The following is a 25,792-nucleotide window of genomic DNA, read 5'->3' as shown; positions in this document are numbered from 1 at the left end:
TCAGTTACCTTCTGCTATAAATATATGAAATATAAAGCCTTGATTTTTGAACTATCTTTCACAAAGTCCTGGGGGGGGGGGGGGGGGTTGATCACAGTAGGTACTGGGATTTATAGTTCAGCTGCAACTGAACCCCACTGATGATGGACCAGGACCACACTTGGCACACAGAACCCCCGTAACCATAACCAATAGAACATATTGGACTACTTTGGGGAAAAGGGAATTGTAGTTCACCTGCATCCAGAGAAACAGTGACCCCCACCGACAATGGACCGGAACCAAACTTCACACAGAGAAGCCTCAGGTCCAACTGAACATACTGCAGGGTTTGTGGGAATGGGCCTTGATTTTGGTAGTTGTAGTTCACTTGTATCCAAAGAGCACTGAACCCAGACAACAACGGATCTGGACCAAACTTGCCACACAGACTCAACATAGCCTACTGTGGATACTGATAGATGTTTCGGGATAATTGCCCCGGGAATCTGGGAGTTTTAGGAGTTCACCCACACCATTCACACCATGATTTACAAGACTTGTACTTGACCTACATCTAGAGAGGGCTGTTCACACAACCAACAATGCATCTGGACCACACTTGCCATAGATGATGGGACTTGCAGTACCTTCACTAGTACTGTGACCTCCACTGACAATGGATTGGGATCAAACATGGCACAGAGAAGCCCCATGACCAACTGAACATACTACAGGGGGTAGTGGGAATGCACCTTGATTTTGGAAGTTTTAGTTCACCTGCATCCAGAAAGCATTGAACCGAGCTGACATCAGATCTTGACCAAACTTGGCACACAGACCCAACATGGCCAACTGTGCATACACGCCTGGTTTGGGGGTGATTGACCTCGGATCTGGGAGTTGTAGCTCACCCTTATCCAGATGGCACAGAATCCAGCTGATGTCAGATCTCGACCAAACTTGGCAAACAGACCACCCATGACCCACCCTACATCCTGGCATTGTTTGGAGGAGGATGGACCATGGATGATGGCACTTGCATATGGAAGTTGTAGTTCACCTGCACCTACTGAACCCAGCTGACTTTGGATCTGGACCAAACTTGCCACACAACCCCAACATGGCCAACCGTGCTTACAGGCCTGGTTTCGGGTTGATTGACCTTTGCCCTGGGAGTTGTAGTTCACCCTTATCCAGACAGCACTGAACCCAGCCGACAATGGATCCAGACCAAACTTGCCACAGCCCCAACATGGTCAACTGTACATACAGGCCTGGTTTCGGGGTGATTGAACTTTGCTCTGGCAGTTGTAGTTCACCCTTATCCACACAACGCTGAACCCAGCCGACAACGGATCTGGACCAAACTTGCCACAGAGAGGCCCCATGACCAACTAAACATACTGCAGAGGTTTAGGGAATGGACCTTGATTTTGGGAGTTATAATTCACCTGCATCCAGAAAGTACTGAACCGTGCTGACAGCAGATGTGGACCACATTTGGCACACAGACCCAACATGGACAATTGTGCATAAAGGCCTGCTTTGGGGGTGATTGTCCTGGGGATCTAGAAGTTGTAGTTCATCCTTATCCAGACAGCACTGAACCCAGCCAACGACAGATCTGGACCAAACTTAAGTGATATTTCCTAACATCCCAAAACAAATAGTGCCTTCTTCTAATAACCTGGGCACCTTCGGGTCCTCAAGTTAGTTTTCAATAAAATGCATATATTAAAACATATTTCTGTAAAATACACATATTAAAATTCTTGGAGGTTGCATAAATTTCAAAAGGTTACAAAATGAAGATCAAAGACTTACAGATGAGATGCCATATAAGAAGAACAGATGGAATAAGGCAAAAAAGCTGCACCAGGAAAGATTCCAATGCTTCAGAAAAGCTGCCATCACAGAGGACATAATGGCAGTGTAAATAGCATACAGCAAACCCCAGGATAACCTACAACAAAAAAATGAATCGTTAAGCCTTCTTAGCAAGTTGGACTTTGATATAACACTGACATAAAGCCTTGCACAGTGAGAGAGGGTGAAGAGGACACTGCACATTGGGTGTGTAAGCACAGAATAGTGTGGGTTTATGCATAGGGCCACGATTCTGGAGGCCAAGGTTCGAATCTCTACTCAGTCCTGAAACCTACTGAATGACATTGGGCCAGCCATACTTTCTTGACAAATCATGTTAAGAAAACCCTGTGATATCTTAGGATTGCCATAGGTAAGAAGCACTGCCCTTTATAGCTTTCCTCTGGAACCAACAATAAAAAGACACACTCTACAATTTCTCCTGCACTAGACATTGAAAATCAAAATTGCTGGGTCCATATCATTCCTTTCTTCATCTTCTGACAAGAAGCTGTTGGCTCCAGCTAAGACGAATATATCATTGCTGTTGGCTCCAGCTAAGACGACTATATCATAGCTAGTCTCATCGCTTACCAGAACGCCATATCTTTTAGCCCCATCGTCTTCATCAGCTCCTTTAGCTTCCTTTTCTCTCGTGAAACGTTTTGTGACAAGAAGTACATAAAGGGAGAAAAGCATGCTGCCACGGCAATAAAAAATAGACTGTTTTCTGCACTGCTTGTAGGTGTAACAGAAGGAGATCTCATAAGGATGGCACTAATGGATTTCATCTCATCCCAGACAGAATGATTGGTGATTTCCTTAAAAAGAAGACATTTCAAGAAATATTATTGATTATCTTTCTGGTAATTTTAATGTGCAAAAAAAGCCCAGAAATCTTCCCACTTAAACTGTGCCTGTTATTATAGAAAGAAGTTAAAGGCCATGAAGCCTACTGAATCTGTACACACAATAAAAGTGAAATTGTGTATGTGTGTATGTGGCTGGGGTGTCAACTTACACAGACAGGCTCCCGCTTCCACAATCAGCTATAACCCACAGTGCCGAGAAGCAACCAAAGGCACAACCTCCAATGACATTGCAGGTTATAGCGAGTGCCATGAACATGTGGCCCAAACTCTGCCAATGTCCTCCCCAAACACTATGGCCCACCACCCAAGGAATGCTTTCATTCAGGGACCATTTCATTCTAGATTTTGTGTGTTTCCTCCACCACAGGCAGGCATCCCAGGGTTCCTTTCTCTCTCCATTGGTGTGGAATTTGCATGACTCTGCCTCTCTCTTCACCCTTTTCTATTCTTTTCTATGGCACAGAGCAAACAGAGGAATTGATTAGCAGCTGAACATACTGGAGGAGTTTGGGGAGAATTCACCATGATTTATAGGAGTTGTAGATACTGGGATGTATACTTCATTTGCAATCTAAGAGCACTCTGAACTCCACCAATGATGGACTTGGAATTAACTTAGCACACAGAACTTCCAAGACCAGCAAAAAATACTGGAGATCTTTGGAGGGATTTACAAGAGTTGTAGTTCACCTACATCCAGGCGCATTATGAACCCAAACAATGATGGATCTGGACCCAACTTGGCATGCATACCTGATATGCCCACATTTAAATATTGGTGGGTTTTGAGGGGAATTGGCCTGGACATTTGGAAGTTGTAGGTACTGGGATGTGTAGTTCACCTGTAATCAATGAGTACTCTGAACTGCACCAAAGATGGAATTGGACCAAACTTGGCATACAGAGCCCCCATGACCAGCAAAAAAAAATAAATACTGGAATCCTTTTTGGTAATCCATCCTTGATTTGGGGGAGTTGTAGTTCACCTACATCCAGAGAGCACTGTGAACCCAAACACTGATGAATCTGGATTTGCCCAACATAACAAACTGTAAGTACTGATGGAGTTTCTCAGGGTTTGCCTGGCATGATGTGAGTTGTCGTTTACCCACAACCTTGTGTATTTTGTACAAGTAAAACATTGACTTTTTCAGATAACCCTAGGTACCCAAGCTAGTGCCACAATAAGGACGATTGTATGATGGCACTTCAGTCTAAGGGGAGGGGGATTCAAAATAATGGTTTCCTCGTGATAATTTCCTCTATGCAATCTTATGGATCTGCTCTCATTAAATATTAACAAACAGCTTTAACAGACAGTCCAGAAAATGCAGTGATGAACAGGTTTCCTATTGCTCCCTAGCAAATGGTCCAATGAGGACAGGTTAATAAAAGCCATATTAAATGAAAATTATAATTATTATTGTCTTTCCATCCATCCATCCCATTTCTACACAATTCTACTCTGAGATCTGTGGCACAAACTTCAAGTACAGAGGCAGCTGCTAGTTTTCATGTCAGTCGGATGGTGAATTTGCACTGGATTATAATCTTAGCAATTCCAGGTATTTATGTCATGTACATTGGATATGGACTTTAAAAACTGGACTAAAACCAAGAACAAGTTCACTAGTCTACTGACATGGGAGCCACCAACTGCAACTGTCCTCCTTCTCATGCCCTTCATTAATTGGGTTCCAATTAACCCTCAGAACATGTCATTGATTTATGGTATTTCACCAGTTATCTTTCTTTATTCTTTTATGCCCTTCTCTCCTAACAGGACTCTTGAGCCTTTGATCGTTATATGGAAATCCAGAAATATAACTTTTATAAGAAGGAAGTAATGGTTTGCATGAAGAAAAATAAAATCCAGCTAAGGCAAGGGCCCTGGGTTGGAGGTGTGTCATGGAATCATAGAATCTTAGAGTTGGAAGAGATCTCATGGCATGGGCCATCCAGTCCAACCCCTTCCCAAGAAGCAGGAAAATCACATTCAAAGCATCCCCAACAGATGGCCATCCAGCCTGTGCTTAAAAGCCTCCAAAGAACACTCTGGGACAGAGAGTTCCACTGCTGAACAGCTCTCAGAGTTAGGAAGTTCTTCCTAATGTTCAGGTGGAATCTCCTTTTCTGTAGTTTGAAGCCGTTGTTCTATGTCCTAATCTCCAGGGCAGCAAAAAACAAGCTTGCACCTTCCCCCTTATGACTTCCCCTCACTTATTTATATATGGCTATTATGTCTCCTCTCAGCCTTCTCTTCTGCAGGTTAAACATGCCCAGCTCTTTAAGCCACTCCTCATAGGGCTTGTTCTCCAGACCCTTGGTCACTTTAGTCACCCTCCTCGGGACACATTCCAGATTGTCAACATCTCCCTTAAATTGCCCAGAATTGGACACAGTGGGATTCCAGACGTGGTCTGACCAAGGCAGAATAGAGGGGTAGCATGATTTCCCTGGATCTAGATACTATACTCCTATTTATGCAGGCCAAAATCCCGTTGGCTTTTTAAGCTGCCAGATCACATTGTTGGGTCATGTTTAATTGTTGTCCATGAGGACTTTAAGATCTTTTTCACACGTACTGCTGTTGAGCCAGGCGTCTCCCAGGTGTCAACCAGTTCTGTATGGGATTACACTCTCCCTAAAAGAATGTGTTATATCTATCTGAACTAACATTTGACCCTTTGGACATATTCTTTGCCCACCGCCTTTTTCACATGTCCATGCTTGATATTGTCTAGCTGTAGTACGCCCAGATATTTATAGGCTTCGGGTTGATTGCACTGTATGCTGAAGATTCTGACTGTGTTGGTAAGTGACTGGATTTCAGTTTCTGATTTTCCATAAAGCTTTAGATCATCCATGTACAGCAAGTGGGAAAATTTTTGGTGAAATTATTATTATTACATTATTCTTCTTCTTATTATTATTATTATTAATAATAATAATAATAATAATAATAATAATAATAATAATACTAATAATAATAAGAAGAAGCTTATGTTTATTTTCAGAGGATGAAGGAATCACATATTAATTCAATCAAAGGAAAAGAAAAACTTTCTCATATGAATACTTACTTCTATAAGAGCACTATCAATACTGGATTGCACTGATATAAATCCATGGAACCAGTATCTTGGAACCAAACAATGTGAAGATGAATAGTTGTAACAGTATTCTAAAAGCAATAAACAGAAGTAGAAATGTTACCTAACTGCATATGCAAACTTGTAAATTAAGAGCACTGCAATTAACCGGGGAAAGATAGTATTTCTCTCTATCGTGACCACAGGCATGTTAAATAATTTTTATTTCCATGATTTTTAGAACTTAATTTTTAACCATTTCAGCCACTTCATCGTTATACAGGTAATTTCACCAGGAAATCTTAAACAGTTATTCAAAAGTAATGCCAATAATTAATTTTTAGAATCTTTTAAAAATCTCTGATGCTTTAAATCAAGGAAAGTAGCCTGTACTACTTTTTAAGGCTGGCTTGTTTATTTTGCCCTACATTAAACCTCTGCAGGGGTGGAGGGCCGATTAGGAAGGCCCGCCCCAGGAGGCTTATGGATCCGGATAGATTCCTGACGGCTCTTGTGGATTTTCCTGCCTCCTTGGAAGGTGATTCTGTCGAAGCTCTGGCAGACGTCTACAATAGGGAGGTGGCCAGGGCGGTTGACACAATCGCTCCTGAGCGTTTCCTTTCACAAAGCAGATCTAAGTCAGCTCCCTGGTTCTCCAGGGAGCTGGCGGTGATGAAGCAAGTGAAAAAGAAACTAGAGTTGCATTGGCGTAAAAGTCACAGCGAGTCTGACCGAGCATGGTCTAGAGCTCATTTAAAAGCCTATTCTGTGGCAATGAAGGCGGCAGAAAAAGCGTTCATAGCCGCCAACATTGCATCTGCAAAGAACCGTCCAAAAGAGCTGTTTCGAGTGGTCAGGAGACTCTTACACCCTGCTCAACCAGAGATCCTCCCATTGTGAGGAGTTCGCAAGGTTCTTTGCAGATAAAGTTGCTCAGATCTGTTCTGATTTAGACGTCAGTGTTGATGCAGTCTCTGTGAATGTTTATTGGATTCCTTTCAACTTGTGCAGCCCAAGGACGTGGACAAGGTCTTGGGAGGAATGAAGGCTATCACTTGCTCTCTAGACCCTTGCCCATCCTGGCTCATAAAATCAGCCAGGGGAGGACTGGCAGGGTGGATGAAGGTGCTGGTAAATGCCTCCTTGACTTAAGGCCTAATGCCAAGTATTTTCAAGGAGGCAGTAGTATGACCTCTTTTGAAGAAACTGGCACTGGATCCCTCCCAACTTAACTACTATAGACCAGTGTCAAACTTCCCCTTTTCTGGGCAAAGTTCTGGAGAAAGTGGTAGCCTCACAATTCCAAAGATTCTTGGAAGACACTGATTTTCTGGATCCATCTCAGTCTGGTTTCAGGCCTGGCTATGGGACAGCCTTGGCTTTCGATACCATTGACCATGGTATCCTTCTAGGTCGTCTCTCCAGGATGGGGCTTGGGGGCACTGGTCTGCAGTGGCTCCAGTCCTTCCTGGAGGGTAGGACTCAGAAGGTGGAGCTGGGAAACTCCTGTTCAACTCCCTGGCCATTGACCTGTGGGATCCCTCAGGGTTCAATTCTGTCCCCCATGCTGTTCAATATTTACATGAAACCGCTGGGAGAGATCATCCAGAGTTTTTGAGTTTGGTGTCAAATTTATGTGGACGACACCCAACTCTACTACTTCTTTCCACCTAATACCAAGGATGCTGTCCTGCCCCTAAACCAGTGCCTGTCATCAGTGATGGACTGGATGAGGACTAATAAGTTGAAACTAAATCCAGACAAGACAGAAGTACTCCTGGTCAGTCAGAAGGCAGATCAGGGTGTGAAGTTACAGCCTGTGTTGAATGGGGTCGCACTCTCCCTGAAGACACAGGTGCGCATTCTGGCGGTGCTCCTGGACTCATCGCTGACCCTGGAACCCCAAGTGTTGGCGGTGGCCAGGAGCGCCTTTGCACAATTAAAACTATTATTAGAACCTATGTTTGCCCTGAAGTCAGCTACCAAGAAACCCCAAATTATGGGAGCTGAAAATGGAGTTAAATATTTGGAGAAATAAGGCTTTCTCTCTCGACACTTCCATCATGAAAGAGATATACCAGTGGTTCCCAAACTTATTTGGTCTACCTCCCTTTCCAGAAAAAATATTACTCAGCGCCCCCTGGAAATTATTTTTTAAAAAAATTTAATAGCAATTAAACAGAAAGATACCGTATATACTCGAGTATAAGCCAACCCGAATATAAGCCAGAGGCACCTAATTTTACCACATAAAACAATGCAGAGCTAGATATAAATCTATAATTATATATACTAATTTCACATATGCATTTGCCCTTAAAACATTTGCAAATCCCCCCCTCTCCCTCTCTATGTGTGTGTGTGTGCATTTCCCCTACAATATTTGCAAGCCATATCTATATATATAAAAGAGTGATGGAATCCTGGCGACCGACAAAACAACAAAACTAAAGGCCCCCCAACCTCGAAATTTGACAACACAACCCATCATCCACGCCTCTAGATTGATACAACAAAAAGAAAAGAAAAATAAAGTCCTAATTAGAGGGAGAGAAATAATTGTTTTTATCCAATTGCTGCCATTTAGAAGGCTAAGCTCTGCCCACTTCCATACCTCACAACCTCTGAGGATGCCTGCCATAGATGTGGGCGAAACGTCAGGAGAGAATACTTCTGGAACATGGCCACACAGCCCGAAAGACATACAACAACCCTCTGCCCACTTGGTCTCCTAGCAACCTACTCAGCCCAGGGGACAGGCACAGTTAGGCCTCACTTAGGCCTCTTCCACAGATTATCAGATTTTAACTGGATTATATGGCAGTGTAGACTCAAGGCCCTTCCACACAGCTATATAACCCATTTATAATCTTATATTATCAACTTTGAACTGGATTATATTGACTTCACACTGCCATATCATCCACTTCAGTGTGCATTTTATCCAGCTGGGTAGAGGGGGCCTCATATAATCCAGTTCTAAGCAGATAATATAAGATTATAAATATACAGTACAGTCTCACTTATCCAACATAAACAGGCAGAAGAACGTTGGATAAGTGAATATGTTGGATAATAAGAAGGGATTCAGGAAAAGCCAATTAAACATCAAATTAGGTAATCATTATACAAATTATGCATGAAAACATCATGTTATACAACAAATTTGACAGAAAAAATAGTTCCATGTGCAGTAATGCTATGTAGTAATTACTGTATTTACAAATTTACCACCAAAATATCACAATGAATTTAAAACACTGACTTCAAAAACATTGACTACTAAAAGGCAGACTGCGTTGGATAATCCAGAATATTGGATAAGTGAATGTTGGATAAGTGAGATTCTACTGTAGTATGAAATAATTACTGTGGTAGAATAATACACAACAATATAATCTCTAAAACCAGGACAGTAAATAAAGAGCAACACTCTGAAAGCAGGGAAATTGGACATTCCACAAAGGAAACAATCAGGGCCAGCTAACACCTCCCAAAAAAGAATTCTTCCAGAAAGAAAGCTGACAATGGAGTGAAGCAGTGTTTATTACCAAAGTCATTATTATTATTATTTTGCTGTGAACCATGAAAATGAATACAACCTGCCTCCAAGTATTCAAAAACACTAAAATCAGAATATATAAAATTACTGTGGTATAATAAAACAGAACAATACAATCTCTAAAATCAGAACACTAAATAAAGAACAACACTCTGAAAACAGGGGAATTCCACACAGGAAGCAATCAGGGCCAGCTAACACCTCCCAACAAAGTCTTCCCATCACCAAAGTTTGGCAAATCCTCTGTTTTCTAAGGGCCACAGACAGTAGAAGCACATAAAATATTGCAAACACCACCACTCTGAAAACAATGGAATTCCAGACACGAAACAATCAGGGCCAGCTAACACCTCCCAACAAAAAATTCACTCAGGGAGGAAACAGCCAGGCTTTAAAGCTGCAAGGCCATTACATGCTAATCATTTTCCCTAATTACAGCATTCATTCAGGTTTGAATTGGGGGAGTGGACAGAGCCCCCACTGTTAACCCCAGCTTCTGCCAAACCTAAAGTTCAAAAACATGCAAATGAGAGTAGATGAATAGGTACTGCTTCGGTGGGAAGGTAGATGCGCTCCATGCAGTCATGCCACATGACCTTGGAGGAATCTATGGACTACGCCACCCCTTCGGCTTAGAAATGGAGATGAGCCCCAACCCCCAAAGTCAGACACGACTGGACGTAATGTCAGAGGAAAACCTTTACCCTTTACCTTAACTACCACCAATTCCTCAATACTTTATTTCCCATACCACCATACTTCGCCACAGCAATGCGTGGCCGGGCACAGCTACTATATCTAGACATGTCTATATATATTTGTGTGTTCATTTCCCCACTGTAATATTTGCAAGCCCTATATATAGGTAGGTAAGAATATATATATCCAGACATCTCTCTTTATATAGATATTTGCAGACACTTGCAAACATATGAGGGTAAATTCATATATAAAAATAATGTATATGTATGGCTACAGATACACAGGTACATGGATCTATATGTATAAAGGATTTGCAAAGACCTGCAAACATATGAGGGGAAAATTCATATATAAAATTAATGTATATAGATAGATACACATATAAAGGTACATAGAGATTGCAAAAGCTTGCAAGGGGTTAATGCCTATAGGAGAGTTTAACAAATATTTCAGGGGAAAATGCTTTCATAAGATTAATGAATATATATTTTTCTTCTTCCTGAGTTGCAAAGGTGTCTCTCTTTTCAAAACATTCTCTTGATTAAGAGCAAGGGAGGCTTTGGAAAAGTAAACACACTGATAAGGGAGGAGAAGAGAGAAATAGATCACATATTGCAAACAATAGCCTGCAGGCTCCCTTGCTGGCCTTGACCATGACCCGATTATAAGCCAGGGAAGCTTTTTCAGCTCATAAATAAGGGCTGAAAAACTCGGCTTATTTTCGAGTATATACGGTATATGTACCTGTGGCCATCACCGCCCCCCTGGATCGCTGCAACGCCCACCAAGGGCAGTAGCGCCCACATTGGGAATCACTGAAATAGACTGTCTTGCAGAAAATTGTACGTTTGTTTGTTTGTGAGTTTATTAGGCTTTATGTACGAGTATATGTAGAGAGTGGCAGCCAGATCCAGCACAGAGAGTATCTGTCCTAGATAGGAAAGTTCCTAAAAATTCGGTGGCCTAATTTGCATATTATCCAAATATACATAAGATATCACCACTGCTAATTTCCCCACCCCTCTGCTTCAAAGAGCACCAGCTGTTTTTTCCAGCCACCAAAGATCTACCAGTAACAGATAGCAGCAGTGCAGGATGAGACAATAAACAAGGGAAAGGAAGGACATGAAACTATCATAAAAGGAGATTTTGATACTTGGATCATTTAAAGAAAAATAAAAAAATAAACTGCTAATATTTTAATGCTTTTATACAAAGGGATAGTGGGATTTTCTGAAATAGTATGCGTAGCTCTGATCACATTGGGTATTGTAGAGACAGAAAAAATACTGAAAGGGAAAACAAAATAACCAAAGATAAGTAATGGGAGAAACAATAAAGGTGTTGAATCTTTTTCATGGTGTGGAGAAAGTGAACACTTTTAAAAATCATGTCAGAAGCGACTTGAGAACATACTGCAAGTTGCTTCTGGTGTGAGAGAATTGGCAGTCTACAGAGACACTGCCCAGGGATGTGTTACCATCCTGTTGGGAGGCTTCTCTCATGTCCCCGCAAGCTAGAGCTGACAGATGGGAGCTCTCCCCATTTTGCGGATTTGAACCAGCAACCTTCAGGTCAGCAACACAACCTTTAGGTCAGTCGTACAGCTGGCACAAGGGTTTAACCCATTGCGCCACCTCAGCTCCTTAGAAGAAAACCTATTCATAAAGGTTTTTTTTTTTCGTGTCAGGAGAGAATTGGCCGTCTGCAAGGACGTTGCCCAGGGGACTCCCGGATGTTTTGATGTTTTACCATCCTTGTGAGAGGCTTCTCTCGTGTCCCCGCAAGGAGCTGGAGCTGATAGAGGGAGCTCATCCGCGCTCTCCCCGGGTGGGATTTGAACCTGGCAGCCTTCAGGTCAGCAACCCAACCTTCAAGTCACAAGGCTTTTATTCCCTAGGCCATCGGAGGCTCCAAAGGTAGTCTACATTAGTCTATGGATTGTAGTACACCAAATATACAGTGTACCATTTATTTATTTTTTATCTATTTATTTGGGACATTTCTATGTCTCCTTTCTCCAAAGACCCAAAGTGGTTTACAGCAGCGATTACATACAAATATAAAAACTATCAAATAAAAATCCATCAATAACCCCCCCCCCCCCCCAAACATCCTGATGGACATAAAATTATCATTAAATAATAAACCAGTAAAATTCCCAAGGAACTAAAATAATAGAAATAGTTAGAATGATTAAAATGCAGCTCCGGGCTCCTGTAAATGTTAATTAAAAGCTGTATCACACAGGAGGGTTTTGAGGTTCTTCCTAAAGGACAGAAGAATGGGGGCTGCCCTGATCGATACAGGCAAAGCGTTCCAGAGTTTAGACACCATACCCGTAAAGGAGCCGTCTCTAGCCAATTTTAGGTGCAGTCTGTCCCTGAGCTGAGTGGAGATCCCTGCTTTTTTATATTCAGAAGTGAATGGTTTGGATCCTCACTGAGACCAGCCCTTGTTGAATTACCTATTTGTGCACTTAATTCATCTGGAGATTGCGCCCTATACATAGGAAATCTGAGAGCATAGGAAACATCATCCTGAAATTCGACTCCAATCAGCTCATATTTGTAATCGTCTATCATGTCTTTTTCATCTTTTAGCAATTTTGTCTTTATACCTGTAACACAGAAATATGGTTGTTATTATATGGTATCCTACCTAAAAGAGAGAGAGAGAGAAAATAATTCCCTGTACACTGTAAACTGTAATGATCTTGGCTAATGTATTTCTTCTGCATTTACTGAACTAATTACAGTAATCAAAAGCATGGCTGAAATTTAACGGGACTGGGCTGTGACACAGCTGGTTAGTAGCCTGCTGCAATAAATCACTACTGACCAAGATGTCGTGAGTTCGAAGCCTGAGTCGGATTGAGTGCCCGACTGTTAAATAGCCCCAGCTTGTTGTTTACCTAAGCAACTCGAACGACAGTTGCATCTGTCAAGTAGGAAAATTTAGGGACCGCTTCTGTGAGAAGGCTAATTTAACTAATTTACGTCACCATAAAAATGTCCAGCAGCGTATGTGTCAGAAGATGAGGAAGTCTCCATGAAAGACTCGGTGCCACAGTAGATGAAGCAGGAGCTCCTCCTGTGGTCGGAATCAAGCCAGAAGCTGGAAGATGTTAAATAGCCTCTGTGTGTTGTTTGTCTAATGGCATTGAATGTTTGCCATGTATATGTACATTGTGATCACCCTAAGTCCCCTTTGGGGTGAGAAGGGTGGAATATAAATACTGTAAATAAAAATAAATAAATTAACCTGCAACTTGAATGCTGGTAGCCAGCTAGAGCAATGAAGAGGGGAGTTGAACTGTTGAAATTAAAAGTTATTCTAAGAGCAAAACAGCTGGGAGGAAAGAGGGAAGAGAGCTAATATGATCCCTCACCTTCCCCAAGTTCCTCCCAAACTGCAAAACAAGAAAAAGCATCATGAATTCATTTGCACTTCAAGAAAGCAGTGACCAAAAACACACTTACTAAACACATAGAGACATTTTAGAACTGTTTAATTCCTTAGGAGATAAATGTCTTGTCCCAGATCTGCGTTTCATTTGAAAGGAAAACACCTATTCTGAATCCTAGACAATGATTGTTTAGTGTTGAGAGAAAGACACTCTGAGCAGAGGCAACATCGTTCTCAGTACACGCTAAGCTTTATGAAATAACTGTAATAAGCATGTCTAGAGAGATAATATATACCTTTCACAACAGAGACAGTTTCTAATTTTTCCATTATTTTCCTCGTGAGTTTTGTATCTGGTGTATAGAGAATTGTAGAACCCGTAATATTGAAGACATGGTCATCTAGTCGTCCAAGAGATGCCCCAGGGATTTCCACAGTGTCATGAAGTACAATAATGGCTGACATAATTAAGAATGAAAGGAGAAGGCTCAATGATGAGAACAGTTCCTGGAGATGAGAAAAAAAAGTCAGTGACAATCACTTCCAGGTCAATTCTGGAAGTTTCATGCAGTAATTACAGTATATACTTTTTCAGATTATACAGCCAGTATGAGAATCATTTAGCCTCCTGATTTTGTTGAACTGCAGCTTCTTCACCTTAATAGACAGACTGGTACAACTGCTAGAAGCTGAGGTCCAAAATCATCTGGAGCGCCACATGACTCTCATTCCTGTGTTAATGAAATTACAAGGAACACAGAAGGATATCCCTTCTAGTTACTACATCACATAATACAGTGGTTTCAACTTGGGGTCCCCAGATGTTTTTGGCCTTCAACTCTCAGAAATCCTAACAGCTGGTAAACTGACTGGGATTTCTCGGGGGTGTAGGTCAAAAACATCAGGGTAACCACTGATATAATACATGTGTGTACACACACACACACACACACATGCATGTGGATGACCACACACAAACATATACACACTTTAGGTCAGGGGTCCTCAAACTTTTAAAGCAGAGGGACGGTCCACAATCCTTCAGACTGTGGAGGGGCCAAATTATCATTTGAAAAAAAAAACCGAACAAATTCCTATGAACACTGCATATGTCTTATTTGTAGTGCAAAAACAACAACAACAACAACAACAAAAGAAAGATACAATATTTTAAAATAAAAACAATGTTAACCAACTCAAACCGATCAGGATTTCAATGGGAAGTGTGGACCTGTTTCTGGCCAACAAGATAGTCAAGTTAATTAGGATTATTGTTGTTGTGTGCCTTCAAGTCATATCAGATTTTGGGCGAGCCTAAGTCAAAAATGTATTTATTATTATTATTTATTTATTTACTACATTTATATACTATCCTCTCACCCCCCAAAGGGGACTCAGAGCGGCTTACAATTTATATGTTTATACAATATATTATAGTTTAGCATAGAACAATATTAGCATTATATATTACTATATTGAATTATACCACTATACTGTAATATTAGTAATATTACATGTAATATATAATATATAATTAATATTATTATATGGTATTATTATTAGTATTACATTGTATTACATTATAATATTACTATCAATATTATATGTATATATAATACTATATTATATTATTAAAACTGATATAAAAATATTATATTATAAAACTGAGGGCAGGGGCCAGGTAAATGACCTTGGAGGGCCGCATCCGGCCCCCAGGCCTTAGTTTGGGGACCCCTGCTTTAGGTTATATAAATGCATGTAGAAGGGGTGGAAGAAGAAAATCCCCTCTTCTACTAACCTTCTCCATCCACATACAGTAGAGTCTTGCTTATCCAACATAAACGGACCAGCAGAGCATTGGATAAGCAAAAATATTGGATAATAAGGAGGGATTAAGGAAAAACCTATTGAACATCAAATTACAGTATGATTTTACAAATTAAGCGCCAAAACATTGTGTTTTACAACAAATAGAAAAAGCAGTTCAATACGTTATATAGTAATTACTGTATTTACGAGTTTAGACCAAAACATTGCAATGTATTGAAAACATTAACAAGACCATTGACAAGGCAGACTGCGTTGGATAATACAGTATGTTGAGTGAGCGAAGGTTGGATAATCGAGACTCTACTGTATTTACTCACACACAGAACAAGAGATACGTGAATGGTGGATGACACAGATGAAGTGAAGTAAACGTCAAGCCTTTTAGTCTTAACGTGTAAAGACTCGAAAGACCATTGGAACTTTTGAACATATTACATGCTGATACGTCTTAAATAAAAGAAAACTGCTTTGTTCTATTCACTGAGTGACTCATGTATAATCTACCTCATGTATAAATTGAGGATAGATTTGGGAAACAAAATAATACATTTTGATATGATTGTTGTATTGTTGAAGGCTTTCACAGCCAGAATCACTAGGGTGTTGTATAGTTTCCAAGCTGTATGGCTGTGTTTTAGTGGCATTTTCTCCTGATGTTTCATCTGCATCTGATCCTCTGTAGATACCAGACACAGATGCAGATGAAACGTCAGATGCTGCTAAAACATGACCATATGGCCTGGAATCCACCCAACACTCCATAATGGTTTTGTATCGTCCTCTCCCCGACTGTATCTGATACTACTAGCACTTTTATAGCCCAGTTCTTTTTAGGAGCCAACCCAAGATTTTATCAAGCATGATTGTTTTGTATGATCTTATTTGTTTTATGACTTGCTTTATTGTTGATTGATTTGTTTTATTGTTGTGTTTTATATTGAGTGTTTTGCCCATGTAAGCTGCCCCGAGTCCCCTTGGGGAGATGGGGCGGGTATAAAAATAAAATAATAATAATAATTTGATACAATCCATGAGTAAGTTCATTCCACAAATAAAGGAAAACACCATCTCAAGGAATCAGTTGCTGCTGATTGACACGGCCACCATTTCCCCACCCAAATGTTCAAAAAGGCCTCTTGCTACTATACCCACAACCTTATCACAAAGATCCATAGATTCGCCACACATCATGGCAAGAACCTGTCGCTCCATGCCCTGCATCACGTGACTTAACCAGGGACCCCATCACATGGGGGGAAGTGTAGTTGCCCGGCTTTTCCCATTGTCCTGAAGGCAACATGGGAAGCCTCCTATGTTGCAGCAGCAGAGGCATACACAGCTTCCTCTCCCCTTTTCCAATGGAGCCCCGACAACAATTGTGTAATGGGCTCTGTTGGGAAAGAAGAGAGGAAGCAGTATACGACATCTCCCAGAATTCCCAAAAGTTACTAAATTCACTAGGGTCTTTGAAAGCTGAAGTCTAAAACACTTCTCTTTCCAAGGTTTGGCAACCCCTGTTCTAAACAATGTCTAGTGTAGATAACAGATTTTTTTTGGGGGGGGGGGGGGAATATAAGAAAACCAGACTTTGAATTAAGAATCAAGTGGAAATGTAAAAATGTGTTGACTCTTTAGCAATCTCCCATTTAATTAATAACTAATTTAAACTATAGTGCAGCAAATTGCTACCTGTATTATTGTTGACTTTCCAAGATCTGCTCCCCCGTTCTGCATCCTGCCCTAAATGAATGAAGCTGCTGCACTTGGCCTGAGGCATGTATATCTCAAACAACAATAACAACAAAAGGCTGTCTATCTTTTTTAGCACTTTCTGTTGCTTTCGGCAGCTAAAAAAGCCAACGGGATTCTGGCCTGCATCAATAGGGGAATAGCGTTTAGATCCAGGGAAGTCCTGCTCCCCCTCTATTCTGCCTTGGTCAGACCACACCTGGAATACTGCGTCCAATTCTGGGCACCACAGTTGAAGGGAGATGTTGACAAGCTGGAAAGCGTCCAGAGGAGGGCGACTAAAATGATTAAGGGTCTGGAGAACAAGCCCTATGAGGAGCGGCTTAAAGAGCTGGGCATGTTAGCCTGCAAAAGAGAAGGCTGAGAGGAGACATGATAGCCATGTACAAATATGTGAGGGGAAGTCATAGGGAGGAGGGAGCAAGCTTGTTTGCTGCTGCCCTGGAGACTAGGACACGGAACAATGGCTGCAAACTACAGGAAAGGAGATTCCACCTGAACATCAGGAAGAACTTCCTCACTGTGAGGGGTGTTTAGCAGTGGAACTCTCTGCCTCAGACTGTGGTGGAGGCTCCTTCTTTGGAGGCTTTTAAGCAGAGGCTGGATGGCCATATGTCGGGGGTGCTTTGAATGCGATTTCCTGCTTCTTAGCGGGAGGTTGGATTGGATGGCCCATGAGGTCTCTTCCAACGCTACTATTCTATGATTCTATGATTCTAGTATGGGTGTCACTTTCCTCTTTTTCTCCTTCTCCCTGCTCCTCACTCTTTGCTAAACATCTCCGCCTCGCCTACCCTTCTCTTATTTTTGTATGCCTTTGCTCTGCTCTCTATTTCAGTTCCTAAATCCTAGTTGAAACATTGACTGAAGACCTGTATGGCTCAGCATAGGATAGAACCTCATCACATTGTCTCCTAGGATGCTCCTAGGATGCTGTCAGGGCAGTCAGATGGAGGCCATCGCATGATGTTGGGCTACTTCTAGCGGGGCTCCAACCTTGTAGTGTCCAGGCAGCATCCTAAGATGCTGCCCAGAAAACATGTTCTTCCAGTGTCCTCATTGCCTACAATGGGGAGATAATCTGGGTGGCAACGCTTTCCCCCGTGGGATGGGGAAAGCAGCGATGTGGGAAATGCAGGGCATGGGGTGACGGTTTTCCTCACTGTCTCATGGATTCGCCACGCTGTCTGGCGAATCCCTCCATTGTTCTCCGTGTTGGGGACTTCCATGTTATGAGGTCCTTAGTCAGTCCTCATGTGGATTTATACGTGTTTGAACCATATACCCCTCTGAGTTACTGAATGACTTCCAAAGTCCTCCCTCCTTGCGTGACTATTCCCTGCTTCATGGGGAATAGGCAGTATTGCAGAAACCTGTCAACATCCTCTTAGCACAATGGTTCTCAGCCTAGGGTCCCCAGATGTTTTTGGTCTACAACTCCCAGAAATCCCAGCCAGTTTACCAGATGTTCAGAATTTCAGGGCGTTGAAAGTCAAAAACATCTGGGGACCCCAGGTTGAGAACTACTGCCTTAGCAGGATGCAAAATGAGTCCATTAGTATCGAGATTCCAGCAGATCAAAGTGCCAATACAGTATCTGGAGAAAAAATAGTGTCCAAACAGCATCTCAGTTTGTTGTCGAAGGCTTTCATGGCTAGGATCACAGGGTTGTTGTATGTTTTCCGGGCTGTATGGCCATATTCCAGAATATAAACCTTCCTTGCTTAGTTTCTCCATACCTCACAACCTCTGAGGATGTCTGTCATAGATGTGGGCGAAACGTCAGGAGAGAATACTTCTGGAACATGGCCATACAGCCTGGAAAACATACAACAACCCAGCATCTCAGTTTTCTTTTTACCCCAGTTAGTTCCTTACATATACCTGAACACTTTGTATTCTCATCCTCCATTTCAGAAGTATGTTCTTCCACAAGAGTGCCCCGGTTTGTTGGCATAAACTTCTCTTTTTCTGATGTTCCTTTGGCATTTTGTGCCCTGCTTGAAAAGGAAAAATCTTGACACTGGGTTCAGCAGTAGACAAAAGTTAAACATTGCAACACACCTTCCCCCCTTCTCTTTGTTAGCAAAATACACATTGCATGAGTATTTTCCTGAAAAAAATCAATGCTGGGCTATGTTACACCTGGCAGCTGTGATGGACTGGATGAGGGCTAACAAACTGAAGCTTAATTCAGACAAGTCAGAGGTCCTCCTGGTCAGTTGAGAGGCCGATCGGAGTATAGCATGGATACCTGTGCTCAGTGGGGCTACACTCCCCCTGAGGACATAGGTCCGTAGTTTGTGGGTTCTCCTGGACTCAGCACTGATGCTTGAAACTCAGGTGTGGGCCTTCACACAGTTAAAGTTAGTATGTCAACTGTGACCGTACCTCAAAAAGCCTGATTTGGCAACAGTGGTCCATGCTTTAGTTATATATAGACTGGATTACTGCAATGCACTCTATGTGGGGCTGCCTTTGAAGATGGCTCGGAAAGTGCGACTGGTGGAGAGATCAGCAGCTAGTGTTCTAACTGGAGCTAGGTATAAGGAGCACATGATGCTCCTACTAAAGTAACTCCATTGGTTGCCCATACATTTCCAGTCCCAATTCAGAGTGACTGCATTCCCCCTATGAACTTGCACAGGCTCTAAGATATGCCGGGGAGGCCCTCCTCTGTCCTGCCACTGCCACAAGTGCGGTTGGTAGGGACAAAAGAGAAGGCCTTCTTGGTGGTGGCCCCCCGGCTTTGGAACGTCCTCCCCAGGGAAATTAGGCAGGCAATAATAATAATAATAATAATAATAATAATAATAATAATAATTTTATTCTTATACCCCACCCCATCTCCCCAAAGGGACTCAGGGCGGCTTACATGGGGCAAAGCCCGAACAGAACAATAAAAACAAGACAAGAAAACCAATGAAACAATAATCAAACCATAAGAACAAGTCATAAAAACCACATACAAGATAAAATGTTAAAATCATGGATTAGCTCCCACAGTGCCCTCCTTCCACAGTGCCCTCCTTCCACAGGGACCTGAAGACCTGGTTGTTTAAACAAGCTTTTGAGAATGCCTAGTCCCTAGTTGATTTATGTAATTGTTATGCAGCCTTGCACTTCGTCCCAATGCCCTCATCCCAATGTGTATACAGCTTTGCACTTACCCCATTCCCTTGTCCTATTGTTTACAGCCTGGCCACGTTTATAGTAGCTTACCGCCATTGGTTAATGAGCACTGTTTTAATTGAGTTTTAAGTTATTGTTTTCTATGCCTATATGTTTTATTCAATTGTATTTTAAATTGTGTTTTGTTTACTGCTTTTAGGCACCTTGTGCTGTATGCAAGCTGCCCCAAGTCCCTTCAGGGAGATGGTGGCAGGATACAAGAATAAAGCTTATTATTATTATTATTATTATTATTATTATTATTATTATTATTATTATTAAATGTCATGGCTTACCATATATACTCGAGTATAAGCCGACCCGAATATAAGCCGAGGCACCTAATTTTACCACAAAAAACTGGGAAAACTTATTGACTCGAGTATAAGCCGAGGGTGGGAAATGCAGCAGCTACTGGTAAATTTCAAAAATAAAATTAGATACCAATAAAATTACATTAATTGAGGCATCAGTGGGTTAAATGTTTTGAATATTTACTGTATTTCAAAGAAAAACAGTAAACTAACTCTATAAGTGGAAAAGCAACAATAACTTTATAATCATCATCATCATCATCATCATCATCAACAGCTTCATTTGTACCCTGCCCTATCTATCTCCCCCTGGGGACTCAGGCCAGCTTCCAACATAGTAACAGGCAAACATATAATGCCTACATAAACAATGCAGAGCTAGATATAGAAATATCATTATATATACTAATTTCACATGTGCATTTCCCCCTGAAACCTTTGCAAATCCTCTCTCTATGTGCATTTTACTCCTGCAATATTTCCAAGCCCTATTTATCAATGTTTACATCTATCTAGACGTGTGTGTGTTTGTGTGTGTGTGTGTATGCGCATTTTTCCTCTGCACTTGCAAACATGTGAGGATAAAAATCATATGAAATTCATATATAAAATTAATGTATACATATAGGAACAGATATACAGGTACATGGAAATCTCTAGTTATCTATATTTACATAGGACTTGCAAAGACCTGTAAACATATGAGAGGAAAATTCATATATTAATGTATTTGTAGGGGGAACATCTATATAAATATTTAGAAGCTTTGGGGCATGCATTTACCCAAGGAAGAAATGCCAGCAAAGCCCCCCCTAAAAACAACTTTGTCCTCTTTTCTCCTGCCCTTTCCCACCTCTTTTCTTTCTCCCTTTTTCAAACTCTAAAAGTAGCCAGAAAAGGCTTTTTAAAACTTCTCTCCCCCTCCCAAAAAAGCCCACCTCATTTTTGTTTCCTTAGGAATAAAAAGAAATACACACCTTCTGTTGCTCTCTTTTCCCCCCTTCTCTCCCTTTGGACTCAAATGTTCTTGCAATAGTAGTAGTAGTAGTAGTAGTAGTAGTAATAATAATAATAATAGCAATGAATCGTGCAAATTTGCAAAAATATCTTTTTTTTTCTTCCCCTTCTGCCCATGCAATCTGGCTTGCAAGGGTTTCTCTCACACTCTCCTTTCGCTTTTGAAAACATTTGCTTCTTCTCTGTCTCTCTTTCTCAAAAAAATATAAGATAACCAGCCTGGGAGGAGAAGCAGAGGAGGGAGGTTTTGCAAAAGAAAACCTAAGAATATAAGCTGAGGGAGGCTTTTTCAGCTCATAAATAAGGGCTGAAAAACTCGGCTTATCTTTGAGTATATACGGTAATTCAATTGCTTGGAAATGTGTCCTTTTTCTTGCCAAAATTGGGATAGATTTGGTCAGAGAATAATATGCACTAGGCTCTACAGCAGTGGTTCTCAACCTTTACCTATGCTAAACAAAAGCAGTTCAAGTTTTCTAATTAACTGGCAAAATGATTGGCAATTGAACTAAGAAAAGAGAAGGGGGAATTGACATTAAAATTACAGAAGGGGCAGGAGACTGAAATTGATAATGAAAGTATTAAAAAAATCTTTCCACAGCTATTATTTGATTTTGTATAAATGTCAAGAAATGTCTCTGAAGAAGGTGGACAAATATTTGCACAAAAAGTATTTGCCAAATAGTATTGATAATCAAGCCAACCTAGCAGTTCAGAAACATGCAAATGTGAGTAGATCAATAGATCTGGCAGGAAGGTAATGGCGCTCCATTCAGTCCTGCCGGCCATATGACCCACATGACCACATGATCAAATCATTATTCTCATCTTCTTCAATGTAAATGTGCTTATGTATCCTTTTAATAATAATAGAGTAAAATAATACATGTAATAATAATAATAATAATAAAAATCAGGAATAATAAATAGAGTGAAATAATAAATGTATTAATAATAATAAAAATAGAGTAAAATAAATGTAATAGTAGTGACAATAATAAAGAAAAATAATAAATGTAATAATACCAATAATAATAGAGAAAAATAATAAATGTACCATATATTCTCAAGTATAAGCTGATCCAAATATAAGCCAACCAGGACCCTCACCCGAGTATAAGCCGAGGGGGGGCTTTTTCAGTCTTAAAAAAAGGGATGAAAAACTAGGTTTATACTTGAGTATATACAGTAATCAAAATTAAAGAGAAGGAGATGAACTCTGTTTTGTAATCCCTAAGAAAGGATAAATTCCTCCTGTTATGTTCACTATCACAATAAATGAGGTTAAGGACCTTCACCTGCAAATACCATTTCGGGCACAGAGGAAAATATAAGAAGTATATCTCAAAAAAATATTGTTTCAAAGACCTAGGCTAAAATAATTCATCATAAGAAGTCCAACCAACCTTTCCAAAACTACATAAGAAAGGACTTTAAAAATAACCCTGCTCCTACCTTGTTATTGCTACGTGCAAGTTCAATAGGGAGAGCTGAAACCTTGGCTATCACATTATGATTGCAATAGTTTTAATTCTTGTAGCTTCAGTGTTTTACTATAGTTTAATAGAGAGTGTAGTGTGGTGGTTTGAGTGCTGGACTATGTATGGCTCTGCAGGTCAGGGTTCGAATCCCTGCTTGGCCATTCAAACTGGGGCCCCTTTCACACAGCTGAATAAAATCCCACATTTTCTGTTTTGAGCTGGAATATATGGCAGTGTGGACTCAGATAAACCAGTTCAAAGCAGATATAGTGGGATTTTCTGCCTTGATATTCTGGGTCATATGACTGTATGGAAAGGCCCCTAGTGGGAATTGGGTGACTTTGGGCAAGTCACACTCAGCCTCATTAGAAGACAAAAGCAAAGTCCCCATTAAATAAATCTTGTGAAGAAAATCCCCATGACAGATTTGCCCTTAAAGGTAAAGGTAAAGGTTTCCCCTTGACATTAACTCTTGGGGTTCGTGCCAGCATTGTCTGTAGACACCTCCTAGGTCATGTGGCCAGCATGACTGCACGGAGTGCTGTTACCTTCCCGCAGAAGAAATACCTATTGATCTACGCACAGTTGGATGTTTTCAAACTGCTAGATTGGCAGAAGATGGGACTAACAATGAGAGCTCACCCTGTCCTGCAAATTCGAACCGCTGACCTTCCGGTAAGCAAGTTTTGCAGCTCAGCAGTTTAACCCGCTGCGCCATCGTGGCCTTGGATCACCATAAATCAGAAATGGCTTAAAGGTACACCACAAGTCTTATCTCAGGGCCCTTCCACATAGCCATATAACCCAGAATATCAAGGCAGATATGGAGCCTCCGGTGGCTCAGTGTGTTAAAGCGCTAAGCTGCTGAACTTGTAGACCGAAAGGTCCCAGGTTCAAATCCGGGGAGCGGAGTGAGCGCCTGTTGTTAGCTCCAGCTTCTGCCAATCTAGCAGTTCAAAAACATGCAAATGTGAGTAGATCAATAGATACTGCTCCGGTGGGAAGATAACGGCATTCCATGCCGGCCACATGAGCTTGGAGGTGTCTACGGACAACGCCGGCTCTTCGGCTTAGAAATGAAGATGAGCACCAACCCCCAGAGCCGGACACGACTAGACTTAACGTCAGGGGAAACCTTTACTAGGGTCTTTCCACACAGCCCTATATCCCAGAATATTAAGGCAGAAAGTCCCACAATATCTGCTTTAAACTGGGTTATCTGAGTCCATACTGCCATATAACCCAGTTCAAAGCAGATAATGTGGGATTTATTATATAGTAAAAAAAGAAAGAAAGATAGGGAGATAGATAAATATGATTTGTTTTCTAATTATGGGAAAACAAGATATGCATAAATAGCTTGCTTAAGTAGAATTAATTTGCCTTAGCAGACAATATCAGAGTTCAGTTTCATTTTTATGCAAATATATTCAGCCCCTTTGAAATCAAGGAAGACAACTCATAAGTAATAGCATACTACTTTGGGTCTTTCCAGCGGGAAGATAACGGAGTTCCATGCAGTCATGCCGGCCACATGAGCTTGGAGGTGTCTACGGACAACGCCGGCTCTTCGGCTCAGAAATAAAGATGAGCACCAACCCCCAGAGTCGGTCACGACTGGACTTAACATCAGGGGAAAACCTTTACCTTTACTAGGGTCTTTCCACACAGCCCTATATCCCAGAATATTAAGGCAGAAAGTCCCACAACATCTGCTTTAAATTGGGTTATCTGAGTGAGTCCACACTCAGATAATGTGGGATTTTCTGCCTTGATATTCTGGGATATAGGGCTGTGTGGAAGGGACCTTAGACTGATGTGAACCAAGGGCAGACTTTGAAAAATTGCTGTTGGACTGCAGATGCCAAGCCCGTTGGACAACAAGGGCACAGTTTTTCCAAGCTCTGGTTCAGTAACACAGCTTTCACTTGGCAACATAGTAGTATACAGAGTTCAAGTGTTTCAGTTCAAGTAGTAATTGTTTATGTTTTAATAAATCCAAAAAAGTAATATTAATCCAATGGAGCAAATTACATAAAAACTTACCTTAAGCAATCAATTTAATCTAGAAGTTCTTCAAGATAATTCAGAGATGTCTGCAAAACCCTGGAAACGTTATTTCTTTGTCTGCAGCTGCTCTTTCTGCTCCTTTTCACTCAGGCATCAATGCAGCCAAAAAAGCCACAGTCTTTCGCAATCACTTTGAGTCTTTGCTTTTTCTCTATCCATTACAGTATTTCCTCTCCTCCCCCTCATCCTAAATCTTTCCCCCAAACAGTGCGGCAGCTTTCTGCTGTGAAAATTTAACCCACCTTTCCTGCAGTTGGACCAATAAGTAAAACGATCAGGATTTGGCAGAGTCCAACAGCTTGCTTAATGTAAGAACCATATTGGTTTATGAACTCTATTTCTGTCCACCCGCCTCTCAAAGGATGTACAGTAAAATCCAATAAAAGCACAACAGTATGAAAACAAAAGTTTCTTTCAATAACTGCCAAAAAAGGTCTTTGACAGGCCCCTTTGAGCAAAGGTTGATATCTGTGTCATCACAGTAAGTACTCGTAGATCAATTTGAAATAACATCTTACATCATCCTGAAAGATAGGATTCATTCCAAGCTTCTAAAATAATTATTATAAACTACAACAAGGAAGCAATATTCTAAAGCCCATAGTCCCACAAAGTTGTGCTCATAGATTAATAATTCTGTAACCCACCTCGAGTCACGAAGAGAGGTGGGTAAAAA

The 25,792-nt window shown here is 41.1% G+C and overlaps 1 protein-coding gene across 5 annotated transcripts in view; it reads right to left on the bottom strand.

Annotated features, from left to right (window-relative positions):
* LOC100564947 (ATP-binding cassette sub-family A member 10) overlaps positions 1-25,493 on the bottom strand; it is a 114,533-nt gene extending 89,040 nt beyond the window's left edge. The window contains exons 1-7 of one of the 5 annotated variants that reach the window (XR_010003106.1): positions 25,093-25,341; positions 18,948-19,060; positions 13,781-13,991; positions 12,544-12,696; positions 5,804-5,904; positions 2,443-2,669; positions 1,807-1,945 (exon numbers count right to left, since the gene is read on the bottom strand). Coding sequence is in view for 4 of the 5 variants with exons in the window: in XM_062971169.1 (XP_062827239.1) it covers positions 1,807-1,945; positions 2,443-2,669; positions 5,804-5,904; positions 12,544-12,696; positions 13,781-13,991; positions 18,948-19,052 (936 nt within the window). In the remaining variant the exon portion in view is untranslated. The other 4 variants (XM_062971169.1, XM_008121999.3, XM_008121998.3 and 1 more) reach the window with 4 other exon arrangements.
* Between the last annotated feature and the right edge of the window lie 299 nt (positions 25,494-25,792).

Source organism: Anolis carolinensis, chromosome 2, assembly GCF_035594765.1.
Source record: "Anolis carolinensis isolate JA03-04 chromosome 2, rAnoCar3.1.pri, whole genome shotgun sequence".
NCBI lineage: Eukaryota > Metazoa > Chordata > Lepidosauria > Squamata > Dactyloidae > Anolis > Anolis carolinensis.
This window is presented reverse-complemented; position numbering and strand designations above follow the sequence as displayed.